Genomic DNA, 17,560 nt, shown 5'->3' on the forward strand with positions numbered 1-17,560 from the left:
TCACCCAGACCCACCTCCCTGACCTATCACTGTAATCCTGCGTTCCCCATGGCTAATCCACCTAGCCTTCACATCCCTGGATACTATGGGCAATTTAGCATGGCCAATCCACCTAACCTGCACATCTTTGGACTATGGGAGGAAATCCACACAGACACGGGGAGAATGTGCAGACTCCACAAAGATAGTCACCCAAGGTTGGAATCGAACCCCGGCCCCCGGTGCTATGAGGCAGCAGTGCTAACCACTGAGCCCCCATGCCACCCCAAGCCACAGTATTATCATCTTCCTGGTTTGCTGTGTCTGAATCTAAAAGTTGACCCAATTTGCTGCTTACCTGCTTGTTGGCATCACATTGAAATGTGTCAGGGCATCCCCTTGACCCGATGCCAGATTTAAACAGCGACTGGGGAAGGTAGAAATCCCACAATGTGGATGTTCGTGAACATTTTTCTTGCTCTTGCTGCTGACTTTAAAATTCAGGCTCCGAATTTGCTGGGAAAGCAACAGGAGATTCATGGCACTCATTGCTATGTGTGTATTTAAAAGAAGAAGTAAAGCAATTTCTGGCGAGGGAGAAAAACACTGTGTGCTGCAATTTGTCACAAATTACTGGTGGATTTATGTCACTCCAATTAGCAAGAATGAAATCTTGCCTTTGGCTGCTTAGGAGTCACAAGAAACTGCCGTATTTGCACTGCAAATGAGAATTAATCTCACTCAGAAGGTTAGGGGTAGTCTTTCAAGAGTTCAAGAGCTCTTTTTTTTAAATGACCAAATTGATGTTCCCTGCAAATCCATTTAAGCCCTCAACACAGAAAGGGAACATTTAAGAATATAAGAAATAGTGGAAGCCCAAATGCGCTAGTGGGACTAGCAAACGCGATCCCAAATTTCAATGGTCAATTTTGTAAGTTAATGACGTAGTCAGAAAGGGTAGGTGATCTGGGCAAATATTGACTGTACTTTCTTGAAGAACATCTTCATGCAGTTGTTCACTTGTGGCCTGGTTGGGTCTTGCACTTGGCTAGAGGAGGGATGCGCTAGAAAGAGAGAGGTCAATACAGGCAAGGGTAAAGTAGTACCAAGCACCTTTCACAGTGACTTGATGCAGTTTGATGGTAGTTCCACAGGGCAGGGAGACCGAATGGATGTTCGGAACTGACGAGGGCCGGAGGCAGCTGGGCAAAAGTGCGGAATTCAGGCGTTTGCTGGTTGTGGTGTTGCACCGTGACCAAATCTACGAGAGTATGGAAGCCATTCAGTCAGAGCTGTCAGGGAAGGTGATGGATTTAGCTCCTTCTGGACTTCCTCCAAATCAACAGGTAAATGCTCTTTTGTGCATGTGTGTGTGGGCTGCAACCATGACTGATCTTCAAAAAATGGATCCTGTTAATTGTGAAATCCTGCCATTGGCCTCTAGCTGCAGGTGAGAAGGAGCAGGTTGAACAAATATGTATCATTTCAAATATGGTCAATGACTTGTGTGTTCATCTTTACCGGTTTGTCTTAGTTTGATTCATAATGTTATGCAAATACTCATTATAGTATATGAAATGTCTGCCTTTGAAGGTCAAACGTTATCTGCTTATTCCCCTTGTGCAGCTTGGGGGCAGTAAGAATTTTACAAGTTGCAATACCCCTACAATCTTTCACTTTTCTTTCATAGTCCCTGACACCGTTCCCAGGGTGAAGGTGTCACTGGCTCCTCCGATATGTAGTACTTATCCTTAGTTGGCAGTGGCCTTGAGCCTCTGTGTTTCTTGTCTTGAAGCTGCTTCCATAGTCTGCCAGAGTACAGTACTGAACAGACCCTTCGCTCCAACTCATCCATGCCGACCAGATATCCTAACCTAATCAAGACTCATTGGCCAGCACTTGGCCTATCCCTCTAAACCTTTCCTATTCATATATCCATCCAGATACCTTATAAATGTTGTAATTATACTAGCCTCTACCACTTCCTCTGCAGCTCATTCCATACACACATCACCCTTTGCATGAAAGTGTTGCCCCTTAGGTCCCTTTTATATCTTTCCTCTCTCATCCAAAACCTATGCCCTTAGTTCTGGATTCCCCCACCCCACGGAAAAGACCTTGTCTATTTACCCTATCTATACTCCTCATGATTTTATAAAGCTGTATAAGGTCACCCCTCAGCCTTGGAAGCTCCAGGGAAACTAGCCCCAGCCTATTCAGCCTCCCCATATAGCTCAAACCCACCAACCCTGGCAACAAATGTGTTGTACCATTGTCTTTTGCTTCAGTGACCCATACATTGGAAGTATTGGTGAGTGATAATTGCAATATAGTTTAATATTTGAGAAATTATGGTCAATATTTACACAACAGACTTTTACAAGAGTACATATGGTAAACCTTGAGTTGGACACCAACGGATATTTCCTTGATATAGTGTCATGGAATCTTTAACATCTATCCAAGGAAACATAAGGGGCCTTGCTTTATTGCCACATCTGAAAGATGTCTGTGCAGTGCTCAGTCTTGCACTGGAGTGGCAGTCTTGATTTTTGTACTGAAGTCCTGCAGTGGACTCGAACCCACAACGTTGCAACTCAAATGATAGGTTTGCTGTTAACAGAATCATGGTTGACCACTTGCTTCCCTTCTTAAAACATACCTCTGACCAAGCTTTTGATCATAATAACTGTAGTCACCCAGCAAAATGGTCCTCAAACACTTTGGATGTTTCATTATGTTATGGTCACTCTAAAAATATAAGTTGTCATTGTTAGAAGTATTAGGGACTTATTGTGCATAGTAATTGTGCTTTTGTTTAGAAGATTTGTTTGAGAGATTTTCAAACATCTTGTCTCAAATTGTCCTTTTATGGATTGAAAAAAACTTATTGCTATTTAACAGACTGATGTATCGCACTTTCTTTCACTTTACCATTTCTGTTTGTGTGATGATGCTGGCACTTCAAAAAGGTTATTTTGTCCCTGGGTTTTTTTTAATGAGAGGTCATAAAAGCAGAGGTACTGAAGTGTCTTTAACAATGGCAGGGGAGTGGCCAGTTCTCCCAGTTCAGGCTTTTTTCTAGTTTGGTTTAGCTGTGATGGTCACAAGATGCTGGGGGACTGCAAGCTTCGGCAGATGATTCCTGGATGTCTTTCTCTCTGAAATCTCTTTGGAAATTGTTCCTTCCTGCCTGTAAGAATCTGTGTTTCAATTTACCTTTTTGTCAGGGTTGTATTTATGGGGTGTTCCTAGATTCTTAAGTCATTATATTGGATTGGTTAAGTTTTCCAATAGTAAAGTTATTCTAAGTGCTGTTTTCTTTTGTTTATGTTTCACTGGTAATGTTTAAATAAGTTCTGTTTTGCTCATAGCCGAGTGAGTTGACCAGCTGGATCACACCTGGAACATCCACCTCACATCCGCCTTTAAAATAAGAAAAAGTTAGAGTGTAAGCTACCTTCTTAAAATATTTTTGAGGGGGTCTGGCCGGGTCCATAATGATCTGACATTGTGAATATTCCTTGAATGTGACAGTAGGTTTGCATTTCTCCTTTTGAGAATGAGCAGCTTGAACAGTTACCATTTCCCTTCAACAACAGTGACTGTTTTTTACAGGTTCCATTTCTTTCGGTTGGGGGTGATATTGGGGTTCGCACTGTCCAGTATCGTGGTACAAGTGATATGAGTGGGGAATATGTCATTGAAGACATCAAGGGAGAAGATGGCAACTACTTCCGGCATCTCATCTTCCTCAGTAATGTCAATGTGGTGCAATCAGAGGCTAAACTATTGCACAGTATCTCAAAGTCAGGTATTGCTTGAAAGTTTACTTGAACACACATACTATATGGAACAAGTTAAATGAATTCATGGCACCAATAGATGTTAATGTGTATGATCTCCTAGCAATAATGGAGACATGGTCACAAGAGGATTAAAGCTAGGAAATAAATATTCAGGTATATGACTTTTCAAAAGGATAGGCAGGAAGGAAAAGATGGTGGGTTAACTTTATTAGAAGAAGATGGAAATTAACACGTTACCAAGAAGTGATCTTTGATCAGATGACGTACAATCCAAATGGGTGGAGCTAAGAAATAACAAGGGGAAGAAAACACCAGTGGGCATAGTCTGTAAGCCCCCTAATAATAGCTGCTTTGTAGGACAGAGAATAAATCAGGAGATAATAGAAACGGTAACTAGCATGAGAGAAAAAGAATTAGTGAAACTAAAGGAGCTAAAATTCACTAAGTCTATTAGATCAGATGGATTTCATCCTATGATATTAAAGGATATATCAGCAGATATTGGGAATGCACTGGCAACAATCTTTGAAAAATCCCAGAAGATTGCAAAACTGCAAGTGAAACACCCTTTTTCAAAAAGGAGACTACAACATGTAAGTATGATCCAGTTAGCTTAATGTCTGATAGTGGAAAAATGTTATAGTCTATTATACAGGAAGTCATTGAGTTATATAGTACAGAACTCTCTCACCCTAGGGAAAAGACCATTGCTATTCACCTTTTCTATACCCCTCACGATTTTATAAACCTCTTCTTTAAGGTCACCCTTCAACCTCCAATGCTCCAGTGAAAAAGGTCCGAGTCTAGCCAGCCTCTCCTCAGAACTCAAACTCTCCATCCCAGCAACTTCCTGGTAAATCTCTTCTGAACCCTCTTCAGCTTGATAATATCCTTCCTATAACTGGGTAACCAGAACTGTAAAAAGCACTCAAAAATGTCCTCACCAACATCTTGTACAACCTCAACTTGATGTCCCACCTCCTATACTCAGTGCTCTGAGCAATGAAGGCAAACCTGTTAAACACCTTCTTAACCACCCTGTCTATCTGTGCCACAACTTTCAAAGAACTATGCACCAGAATCCCTAGGTGTCTTTGTTTGACAACATTACCCAGGGCCCTACCATTAACTATATAATTCCTTCCCTTGTTCATTTTATCAAACTGCAATACTTCGCATTTATCTAAATTAAACTCCATCTTCTGCTCCTCAGTCCATTGGCCCAATGATCAAGTTTAATCTTAGATAACCACCTTCACTGTTGACTGTACCACTAATTTTGATGTAACCCGCAAACATATTACCCATACCTCCCATATTCTTCTCCAAACCATTTATATAAATGACAAACAGCGGACCCAGTACCAATTCTTCATATCAGAGCATTTAGAAACATACAATTTATCGAGCAGCATGAACCTAACTTCACACAGGGGAACTCATATCTGATAAACCTGTTACAGCTCATAGATCGAGTGAATCCTTAGAGTATAAAGGCAGTAGGAGTATACTTAAGAGGGAAATCAGGAGGGCAAAAAGGGCACATAACTTTGGAAAATAGGGTTAAGGAGAATACAAAGGGTTTTAACAAATACATTAAGGACAAAAGACTAACTAGGGAGCGAATAGGACCCCTCAAAGATCAGCAAGGCAGCCTTTGTGTGGAGCCGCAAGAGATGGGGGAGATACGAAATGAGTATTTTGCAGCAGTGTTTACTGCGCAGAAGGACATGGAAGATATAGAATGTGGGGAAATAGATGGTGACATCTTGAAAGATGTCCATATTACGGAGGTGGAAGTGATGGATGTCTTGAAGTGCATAAAGATGGATAAATCCACAGGACCTGATCAGGTGTACCCTGGAACTCTGTGGGAAGCTAGGGAAGTGATTGCTGGGCTGCTTGCTGAGATATTTGGATCATCGATAGTCACAGGTGAGGTGCCAAAAGACTGGAGGTTGGCTAGCGGGGTGCCACTATTTAAGAAGGGTGGTAAGGACAAGCCAGGGAACTATAGACCAGTGAACCTGACATTGGTGATGGGCAAGTTGTTGGAGGGAATCCTGAGGGACAGGGTTTACATGTATTTGGAAAGGCAAGGACTGATTCGGGATAATCAACATGGCTTTGTGCGTGGAAAATCATGTCTCATGAACTTGACTGAGTATTTTGAAAAAGTAACAAAGAGAAATGATGAGGGTAGAGTGGTAGACGTGATCTTTATGGACTTCAGTAAGGCATTCGACAAGGTTCCTCATGGGAGACTGATTAGCAAGGTTAGATCTCATGGAATACAGGGAGAACTAGCCATTTGGATACAGAACTGGCTCGAAGGTAGAAGACAGAGGGTGGTGGTGGAGGGTTGTTTTTCAGACGAGGCCTGTGACCAGTGGAGTACCACAGGATTGGTGCTAGGTCGACTACTTTTTTTCATTTGCGTAAATGATTTGGATGTGAGCTTAAGAGGTACAGTTAGTTAGTTTGCAGATGACACCAAAATTGGAGGTGTAATAGACAGTGAAGAAGGTTACCTCAGATTACAACGGATCTTGATCAGATGGGCCAATGGGCTGAGAAGTGGCAGATGGAGTTTAATTTAGATAAATGCGAGGTGCTGCATTTTGGGAAAGCAAATCTTAGCAGGACTTCTACACATAATGTTGAAGTCCTACAGAGTGTTGCTGAACAAAGAGACCTTGGAGTGCAGGTTCAAAGCTCCTTGAAAGTGGAGTCGCAGGTAGATAAGATAGTGAAGAAGGTATTTGGTATGCTTTTCTTTACTGGACAGAGCATTGAGTACAGGAGTTGTGAGGTCATGTTGCAGCTGTACAGGGCATTGGTTAGGCCACTTATGGAATATTGTGTGCAATTCTGATCTCCTTCCTATCATAAGGATGTTGTGAAACTTGAAAGGCTTCAGAAAAAGTATACACCGTTGGAGGATTTGAGCTATAGTGAGAGGCTGAATAGGCTGGGGCTGTTTTCCCTGGAGTGTCAAAGGCTGAGGGGTGACCTCCGAGAGTTTATAAAATCATGAAGGCTATGGATAGGATAAACAGGCAGGGTCTTTTCCCTGGGGTGGGGGAGTCCAGGACTAGAGGTTTAGGGTGAGAGGGGCAAAATATAAAAGGGACCTAATGGGCAATGTCTCATGCAGAGGCTGGTGTGTGTATGGAATAAGCTGCCAGAGGAAATGGTGGAGGCTGATACAGTTGCATTATTTAAAAGGCATCTGGTTGGATATATGAATAGGAAGGCTTTAGAGGGATATGGGCTAAGTGCTGGCAACTGGGACTAGATTAGATTGGGATATCTGGTCAGCATGGACAAGTTGGACTAAAGGGCCTGATTCCATGCTGTACATCTCTATGACTGTAAGTAATGAGCAGGGGAGATAAAAGGGAACTGGGTAGATATAATGTATTTGGATTTTTAGAGGGCATTTGATCAGGTACCACATTTAATAAGCTGAGAGCACATGATGTTTGGGGTAGTGTATAATCATGAATAGAGAATTTGCTAACTAATAGAAGACTGAGAGTTGGAATAACGGGAGCATTTTAGGATGGAGTGATACAGGGATCGTTGCTTGGGGTGCCCTAATTATTTAAAATCTATATTGATGACTTGGATGATAGAAGTGAATGTATTGTACTATTGCTAAGTTTGTGAATGAAAAAGGCAGGTAGTGATGATGACACAAGGAGTCTTCGTAGGGATGTGAGCAATTTAAGAGACTGGGCAAAAACTGAGAAGTTGGAATATAATGTGGGAAAATGTGATGTTTATACACTTTCAGGAAGTGAAATAATATTTATTTCATATAATATTTAAGTGAGGAAAGACTGCAGAAAGCAAAAGATTGCAAAAAACTGTTTCCTCTCCACAGATACTGAAAGACCTGCTGAGTTTCTGCAGCAGAAAACAGAGTTCATGTTTCAAGTTCAATGACCTTTCATCAGAATTAGACACAGCATTAACTCTGCTTTCTCTCCACAGATGCTGCCAGACATGCTGAGTTTCTCTGGCAATTTCTGTGTTTTTGTGTGTTTCACAAGGCCAACATTCAAAGTTCTTTGTTTTATTTTACTATCTGTGTGTACTTTCAATGCTGATGCAGTGAAATACATGAAGTTTATGTAAATTTTCATCAAAACCTATTCAATACGTTGATTTGCAGGGAGGAAAAATGCACAGCAATATCTGCTTCACAAGCGCTGGTTGACTAAGTGGGAAGTCTCCTGCCTTTGAGCCAGAAAGTTTGTGACCTGCTCCAGGACTTGTTGGCTACAGAAGAACCTAATTGCTAGTGCCAGTGTACAGAATCAGTCCTTAGTGTGGAGAAATGAGGAGGGACAGTGTCAGGAAAGGCTGCCTGCCAAATCCAGAAATTGGTATTGATATAGGTGATCAACCAGCATTGTGGTGATGCCCATGTAATATGGGAAAAAGCATACAGAGGACTCATTAATGCCTGCTTAATATATGCACACTAAAATAACCTCTTTCCCCCTACCTAACCCCCCCCAAAATAATACTTTTGCACCTTTATTGGTGAAATTACCGTGATTGTACCACAGCTTAATGGTGTTCTGTGTAACTATTAGGCCTCACCATTCTTAGTGGATTCTTTTTGTTCTGCTGGTTCGTGGAGTGGAGAGAGTTTCAGAAATGTTTCTGAACTCTTCCCTCCTCCCAGTTTGTGAATTTTTCTCTAATTTAAAAAGGGGAATCTTGCCCCGATGGGTGGTCATGTAGTTGAGATGGGAGTGGGTATCCTCTGGTGTCATTTCTCTGTGCAGCCCAACATGTTGAAGTGTCAATGTATCGGACAGACAGAGCATGCAAACTTTCACTATACAACGGTAAATATTGACATACAAGCCGAAGTTTGTGTACAGTTCAATTTTCCAAAACTTTTCTTTTGTTTCTTTTTATCCTACAATAGCTTCATCGCAGAAAAAGAAAAAGAAAGACAGGAGGAGGGGACAGCCGTGTTCAGATGCTGAGAAGTCTTCAAATCCCAAAGCTGGCCAGGCTGTTGACAAAAGCTATCTGTGCTGCAATCATCATCGAGCCATGATCGCTGGCTTGGTTCTTCTCAGTAAAAAAAGTGGTTTACTTGCAGGTGAGGAACAAACGTAAAGGGTATAGTAGAATATACAACAACTTACATTTAAATAGTGTTATACAAATGCAAGAAATGCGCTTCATATAGACAAATATAGAACCTGAGACAAAGAGGAGGCATGAATTCAGATGATTAAGTGCTTTGTCGACAACTTGGTTTGCACGGCTGGTCTTAAAAGAGGGTTCAGACAGATGCAGAGTTTAAGGAAGGGAATTCCAGTGCCTTGGACTATCTGTTGAAGGAGTTGCTGCTAATGGTTGGGAGAAGGGTGTTGGGATGCAGGTGACACCTGAGGTCCAGGGCAGGCCAAGAGACCAGAGATAAAGACATGCAAATTGATGGTTGTAGGGCTGTGGGAGTTTAGGGATAGGAATAAATCAGGTCATGGGAGATTTCAAACACAAAAATGAGAATTTTAAAATTAAACCACTGCAGGTCAATGAGCACAGGGCTGATAGCCACCTGTAATCTTACTTGGCAGCAGTAATGTTTTTCAGATAAATATGTGAAGTGTTTGCTTGTACACTTTTATCTTAACAATTCAAATTCCCCTGAAAATTGATTTTTCAAAATGCAAGAAGAAGTTTGTTTAAGAGGCCGTGTGAGTAAGTGATTGACATTTTATCCTCCCCGTTTACAGCTAGATTTTAAATCTGAAAGCTGATTCCTTGAGAATACTTTTCCCCCAAGGAAGGTAAGTGGGAAGACAAATATTAATTAAAGAAATTGACATGAAGATTTTCCATTTTGCTGAGGAATTGTATCATGTTTCTACGTTCTGTTGATTGCATTGCAAGGTTGTTAATTCGCAAAATGGCCTTTTTTCTTGGAAAATTATCTGTTATGCACATAGTGAGGTAATGTTCCGAAATACGTTTACTTACAGTGTACTTCAAACAGAGAAGTGAAGAGAATGCATGAGTATTTTGCTATGATGTCAAAAGAAGAGAAGACAAAACTCAAGTGACATTGCTGAATGCTATTTGATATTGAATTGTTGTAGTGATGTGGATTGTAAATAGGATGGAATCTCCCTTCACCATTATCCAAAATAAACTCCTGCTCTTCTCTTCGAGTTAAGTGGCATGTTAACTGTGTGACTGGATAATTGACCCAGAACCCAGGTCTAATAGCCTAGAATGACTGGATGCCTTCATTGCATAGACATTTGAAATAATATTAATTGGAAGGAATAGGTTCTCAGAAAGTGGGTGATGTTGCTAAGGCCCATTAATACCTATCCCTCATTGTTCTGTGATGTGGAAGTGGTACTAAACTACCTTGAACATTTATAGTCTCAATAACATTATTCTTGTGTACAACGTTCAAAATCACACAACACCAGGTTATAGTCCAACAGGCCAAATAAACCTGGTGGTGTGTGATTTTTAACTTTGTACACCTCAGTCCAGCACCTGACATCTCCAAATAATTATTCTTGTGATAATGCTAAGTAGGGAATTATCAAATTCTGACCATGTCAGTGGTTGAGATGATACGTAACTTGAAGGGGAACTTGTAAGTGATATTGTTCTTGCAATATTGCTACTATTAATCTTCTCAGTGACCGTAGTCACAGAGAAGTGAGGTGAAGTGCTAGAGGCATTTAAACAGTCCTTGAATAAACATATAGATGATGATGGGATAGTGTAGGGTGCTGGGCTTAGGTTAGTTCACAGGTCGGCACGACATTGAGGGCCAAAGGGCCTGTTCTGCGTTGTATTGTTCTATGTTCTTAAGTGCTGGAGGCTGGTACAAATACCACATTTAAAAGGCATCTGGATGAGTATATGAATAGGAAGGGTTTAGGTCCAATTTTTTAGATCAGATTAGATTCCCTATGGAGTGGAAACAGGCCCTTCGGTCCAACAAATCCATACCAACTCTCCGAAGAGCAACCCACCCATACCCATTTCCCTCTAACTAATGCACCTAATCTATGGGCAATTTAGCATGGCCAATTCACCTGATCTGCACGTCTTTGGACTGTGGGAGGAAACCCATGCAGATATGGGGAGAATGTGCAAACTCCACAAAGAGTTGCCCAAGGCTGGAATCGAACCTGGAACCCTGGTGCTGTGAGGCAGCAGTGCGAACCACTGCCTGGCAAATAGGACTTGATTAATTTAGGCTATCTGGTCAGCATGGGTGAGTTGGACTGAGGGTCTGTTTCTGTGGTCTACATCTCTGACTCTGACCATGGTGGGATATTATAATATATTCTGTATGTAGTGCAGCTACAATGCCCCAGTGATAAAGGTGCTTGCATTTGGAGTTCAGCAGCATTGGACATCAGTCAAGAAAATTGCTATGACTTGAACAATGTTCACATTCTTGAGATTTGTTATACAGGTGGTAATGCACATTTCATCCACACGAATTGGCTGTAACACGATTGATGAATTGTGGATGTTGTTTGAATAATGCAAACTTTCTGCTGGACGGTTTCAGTGATTTTCTACTAGTGATCTTCTACTGTGTGGTTTTCTATAGCACGAGGTTACAGAGGAACACAACTGTTGTGTAATAGCAGAACGACCTGATGTGCATTCTGCTGTTTACCTTCAATCTTAATTCTCTATAAAATTCACCTTATCTATACTGCATGCACCTATTCCATAATAAGATGGTGTTTACATCCACACATGTCTTGGCCGGTCCATTCTGTGTTGCATTTTCATATCACACATATGCCATGTTCCATTTCTCTGCCATTTTGTGCACTTTGTCTGATCACTTTGTAACAAAGCTTTCAATTTCCCAAAATTTCTTTTGTAGGCCCCATCCCCCTCTCTCTTATTTCTCCTACGGGGAAAGAAAAATTCCTACTTATATTGCTTTCAGTATTTTGACTATTCCATCCTAATTCTGACTCATTATTTTCCCTATTTCATTTCTGCGAGAAGCCATTTTGATCATCTGAATGCACGCACTTAAGCGATACCCAGCATGCATACATTGAAGAATAAAATGCACAAAGTACAATTTCCATTTTGGTGACATTCCATAGATTTTGATAAAAGTTTTGTTGGCAGATTGTGGAAGGCTGAATGAGTGGTAGCAATTTAGACTATAAGATCATATGTTATAGGAGCAGACTTAGGCCATGTGGCCCATCAAATCTGCTTTGCCATTTGACAGTGGCTGGCATGTTTCTCAATCTTGTTTTCCCTGTAACCTTTAATCCCCTTGCTAATCAAAAACCTATCTATCTCTGCCTTAAATACCCTCAATAACTTGGCCTCCAAAGCCATCAGCGGCGATGTGTTCCTCAGATTCAACTGTCATTTCTTTGCCCACCCTCCTAGCTTGTCGAAATCCTTCTGCAGCCTCCCCACTTCCTCAACACCTGTCTTTGTGTCATCTGCAAACTGAGCAGCAAAGCTCTCAATTCCTTCTTCCACGTGGTTAATATATAATGTGAATTTATCCATCTTCACATCTTTCTGCTTCCCTACCACATACTTAGTGATGGTCACTGCACTCGCCTCTGAATCCTGATTTTCTTGGAGTTCTGGTGAGTTATTGGTGTCTTCCACCATAAAGACTGAGGCAAAGTGCCTCCATCGTTTTTTTTGTTCTCCGGCTTCATTTTTCAACTGACAAATGTCCACTCTTGTCTCTTTCTTTTTGATATAGCAATGAAAACTCTTGAAATCTTCTTTGATATTACGAGCTAACTTAGCCTCATATTTAATCTCCTTCCAGTTTTTAAAGGCTTTCCAATCCTCTTGCTTCCCACTAACCTTCACGAGACTGTCTGCTTTTTCTTTTGCTTTTAAGCTGTCCCTGGCTTCTCTTATCAACCACGGTTGCCTTATCCTCCCCTTGCTATGTTTCTTCTTCCTTGGGATGAACTTCAGCTGTGTCTCCCAAATTACTCCTGCCATTTTGCTTCATCATCTCCCCTGCTAGGCTCACCTTCCAAAAAGCTCCAGCCACCTCCTCTCTCGTGTTTTTGTAGTTAACTTGTACTCCACCGTGATACTGTTACATCTGATTCCAGTTTCTCCCCCTCAAACTGCACGGTTGAGCAACTGTTGCATGCAGTTGCTAATGTATAATTCAATTATTGAAATATCCTGAGATATAAGCTGGGTGTTTTATCCCTGAACATGACTGCTGATGCATTAAATATTATAATTAAAATTCATTTAGCAGCTTTTTTTTGCAGATCTTCACAAAGAAGTGATTCAGCAGAATTCTGAGTTTGTCACTCCTGATCTTTTGAATAGATGTTGAGGCAGGTGTTCGGGTGACCAATTTTGCTTATTTTTGTTTTGTATTCCCTTTAGACACTCCCTTTTCTCTGCTCCTGGTTGGCCTTGGTGGTGGCAGCCTTCCATCATTTATCCATGACTATTTCTCCCAATCGGCTGTTGACACTGTTGAAATTGACCCCATGATGTTGGAGGTGGCAACCACGTGGTTTGAGTTTTCTCAAGATGATCGAATGAAGGTGATTCTGGCAGATGGCCTGAACTATATTCATACTGCAGATAGCGGTAAGAAACCCTACCAGCAGGTCGGCATTTGTACTGCAATGCATTGTACTTTTCCAATTAATCTTACTCCCCCTCTCTTCCATACTAATGTGTGGGCAATAGTCCAAACTTGTTCGGTAGTCATTCTTAGAAACAGCACACATGCACACTCATATACTTTAATGACTGGCAAGAATTTGAATTATGCTAGAAATTGACATGGCGTCCTTAATCCAAATCACGTCAAGTTTTTTTTTTATAGGACCATCAAAACAAGAAGTGGGGCATTCAACCATTCGAGTCTGCCCTGCCTTTCTAGATAATGGCTGATCTTCTCAATGCCATTTTCCTGTACTGTCTCCATATCCCTCATGCCAGCTGTCTCCTGTAACCTATCGATTTCTGTCTTGAACCTGCTCAAGAATTGAATGCCTCCATAGCCCCCTTCAAAGAATTCCAAAGATTCACCACCCTCTGAATAAAGGAATTTCTCCTCTTTTATTATCCCTGAGATCCTAGAGTTGAATCAATTGCTGAAGGCATTTACTGAATTCCTTGTGCGCTTCCTAATTTTCACCAATGCTTGACATAAACCATCATGGGACATTTGCCTCAGTGTTTACCATTTGTCTCTGAGCCCATGTGTCAACTTTATAAACTGGCCAAGGAAAGCTTCCTAGGAACAGAATAATTTTTTACTTGCTCGGTTTTTGGAATCCATTTGTTTTGTTCAGTGTTACTCCACTTGCAGTGTGATTCATTCAGTTTGTTTTTTTTTTAAAAGTCCATGTCATTTTTCTTTTATTTTGAAGTTCTTTTTGTTTTGGAGGATGGCTGGGCAGCTAATGTAGTATCCGGGTCTAAATGGACTTCATCCTAGGATCTTAAAAGAGTTTGCTCAATGGGTAGTGAGTGCATTGGTGTTAACTTTACAAATTTCCCAGGTTCAGGAAAAGCCGTGAGGTGCAGGAACAGCAGTCGGCCATTCAGCCCACCAAGTCTGCTCTACCATTCAGTGTGATTCTGTTAAACCTCAACTCCACTTTCCTGCCTTTTCCTCATAAACCCTTGACACCTATAAAGATTAGAAAAGACTTCAGCCCTCTGCAGTAAACAAATTTCAAACAGATTCATTACCCTCTGAGAGAACAAGATTCTCGTCCTCTCTTAACCCCTTACAATGAGATTATTGATCCTACACACATTCAGAAGGGTGAAACAATCCCTTTGGAATCTAAGAAGGTTCCATCGGACTGGAATATAACTAAGCTAACATAACCCTTTTATTCAGGAATGGAAGGAGGCAGAAAAGAAGAAACTACAAGCCAGTTAGCTGGACATCTGCCATAGCGAAGGGGTTAAGATCCATCATTAGTGAAATTATAGCTGTGTACTTAGAGAAATGTATTTGGGAAGAGTGAACATAGTTTTCTCTAAAGGGAAATCATGTCCAACTGATTTATTGGATTTCTTTGAAGGAGTAACGTGCGCTGCGGATAAACTGGAGCCTTTGGGTATATTGTACTGGGATTTCCACTGGCATTTGGTAGAGTGCGACATCAAAAGTTATTACAGAAAATAAAAGCTCATGATGTAGGGATAATAGTATGGATAGAAGATTGGCTGGCTGTCAGAAAATACTATGCATAAATAGGTCTTTGGCTGATTGACAGAATGTGATTCTTGAAGTCCTACAGGGATCTGTGCTGGGTCTCCTCATTTTACACATTACATCAATTACTTAGATGAAGGGAACAAATGCATGGTAGTTAAATTTGCAGACAACTAGACAAATAGGAAAGTATATTGTGAGGAAGACAGAAGGAGGTTCAGGACCAAAAATATACTCAAGAAATAACCCACAAATGGTTAAATCAATTGAGAGGGGGGTTAATGTTTTAGTCTGTTGGATTTTGCCTGTGTTAGATTAGATTAGATTACTTACAGTGTGGAAACAGGCCCTTCGGCCCAACAAGTCCACACCGACCCTCCAAAGAGCAACCCTACATTTATCCCTTCACCTAACACTACGGGCAATTTAGCATGGCCAATTCACCTGCACATCTTTGTGACTGTGGGAGGAAACTGGAGCACCCGGAGGAAACCCCACACAGACACTGGGAGAATGTGCAAACTCCACACAGACAGTTGCCCGAGGTGGGAATTGAACCCGGGTCCCTGGCACTGTGAGGCAACCATGCTAACCACTGTGCCACCGTGCTGCTTCAACACAACCTGCCGCTTCAACTTTCGAAGTTGTCATTCACAGTAATTTGCACTGGCATTTGAACTATTTAATGTAATTGTTACTGGTATTACTGCAATGTCTATTTAAACTTTGGGAACTTTGAATTAAAGCCAGAAGTCGTGATTTTTCTGACATGTTTGTGTACTTACTGTTTTCTATTAATCCCAATCCTGCAGCCACTGCTAACAAATCCATGCAAAAGAAAAGTGACTGAAATCAAAACATTTTTATTTTGTTGCCACAGGAAAGGTCTCCTATGATGTTATTATGTTTGATGTCGATAGCAAAGACAACACTCTGGGAATGAGCTGTCCTCCTCTAGCATTTGTAGAGGATGCATTTCTACAGAAAGTACGAAACCTTCTAGCACACCAAGGTGATTGATCTATACCTTCAAATAACTTTATTGATTGATGCACAGGTTTGCAATTTTCTGGATTAGCGGTGCTGGAAGAGCACAGCAGTTCAGGCAGCATCCGAGGAGCAGTAAAATCGACGTTTCGGGCAAAAGCCCTTCATCAGGAATACTAATCCAGAATCTGGTTTCTAGCATCTGCAGTCATTGTTTTTACCGCACAGGTTTGCAATGTCTGGCAGGTACATCACACACATTTGTGTGGGGGATAACCGTGGCAATTGCTACAAAGATAATACAGGCTAATGATTTGTGGACACGAGTTCCCATCCCAGCTGATGGAATTTAAAATCAATTCATAAATCTGGAATATGAAAGTAATGGTGACCAGCGCAACTATCATTCATTGTTGTAAAAACATATCCAGTTCGATAATGTCCTTTACGGCATGAAATCTGCCATCCTTTGCTAGTCTACATATGTTGCCAGAGTCATAGCAATGTTATTGACGCTTAACATCCCCAGGAAATGGCCAAGAAAACCACTAATTCAAGGACAATTAGGGAATGAACCAAAAGAATGGGCCTTGTCACTGATGTCCACTTCCTATTAAAGTACTTAAACAAAATTATAGAAAACAAGTAATGCAGTGCACACCAAAACTTAATCCCAGTAGCCTTTCTATAACAATTTATTCACAAACCTCCTGTACAAGTGCGAGGTTTTGTTGCTTGGTTTCAAAGGAGCAGGGCAACCTTTTGCTGTTTCCCTTGCTTTGCTTATTAGGATGGAATTAAAAAGGATGAGGGGAGATCTCAGAAACATATATGAGAATCCTGATGGGACTAGACAGGTTGGATACAGGAATGATTTGGAGATGCTGGTGTTGGACTGAGGTGTACAAAGTTAAAAATCACACAACACCAGGTTATAGTCCAACAGGTTTAATTGGAAGCACTAACTTTCGGAGCGCCGCTCCTTCATCAGGTGATTGTGGAGGGCACAATTGTAAGGCACAGAATTCATAGCAAAAGTTTAGTGTGATGTAACTGAAATTATACATTGTCTGTTGAGTCAATCAAGGTATTTTTCAATGTGTAATTTCAGTTACATCACATTGTAAATTTTTGCTATAAATTCTGTGTCTTACAATTGTGTCCTCCACAATCACCTGATGAAGGAGCAGCACTCCGAAAGCTAGTGCTTTCAATTAAACCTGTTGGACTACAACCTGGTGTTGTGTGATTTTTAACTGGATACAGGAAGAATGTTTCCAATGTTAGGTAAATCCAGAACCGGGGTTGGGGGGGGTGTCACAGTGTAAGAACGAGGGGTAGGCCATTCAGGATTGAGATGAGGAAGAATTTCTTCACCTAGAGTTATGAACCTGTAGAATTCTCTCCCACAAGAAGCAGTTGGGGTCAGTTCATTAGAGGTGTTCAAGAGGGAGCTGGATATGGCTCTTGCAGCTAACCAGATGAAGGGGTATGGGGAGAAAGCGGGAGTGGGATACTGAGATCGCAATATCAGCCACAATCATGTGGAATGGTGGTG

At 41.2% G+C, this 17,560-nt stretch overlaps 1 protein-coding gene across 3 annotated transcripts in view; it reads left to right on the top strand.

The window, feature by feature from the left end:
- The window catches only part of mettl13 (methyltransferase 13, eEF1A lysine and N-terminal methyltransferase), a 30,341-nt gene that overhangs the window by 7,547 nt on the left and 5,234 nt on the right, over positions 1 to 17,560 (top strand). For all 3 annotated transcript variants that reach the window (XM_087990880.1, XM_043699878.2, XM_043699879.2), the window contains 5 exons: positions 1,126 to 1,325; positions 3,598 to 3,793; positions 8,737 to 8,916; positions 13,215 to 13,424; positions 15,896 to 16,027. In XM_087990880.1, the coding sequence (XP_087847006.1) occupies positions 1,126 to 1,325; positions 3,598 to 3,793; positions 8,737 to 8,916; positions 13,215 to 13,424; positions 15,896 to 16,027 (918 nt within the window). The remainder of the gene's footprint in view (positions 1 to 1,125; positions 1,326 to 3,597; positions 3,794 to 8,736; positions 8,917 to 13,214; positions 13,425 to 15,895; positions 16,028 to 17,560) is intronic.

The sequence above is a fragment of the Chiloscyllium plagiosum genome, unplaced genomic scaffold (assembly GCF_037043375.1).
Source record: "Chiloscyllium plagiosum isolate Xiang-an unplaced genomic scaffold, Cpla_swu_hap1 HiC_scaffold_9, whole genome shotgun sequence".
Taxonomy (NCBI): Eukaryota; Metazoa; Chordata; class Chondrichthyes; order Orectolobiformes; family Hemiscylliidae; genus Chiloscyllium; species Chiloscyllium plagiosum.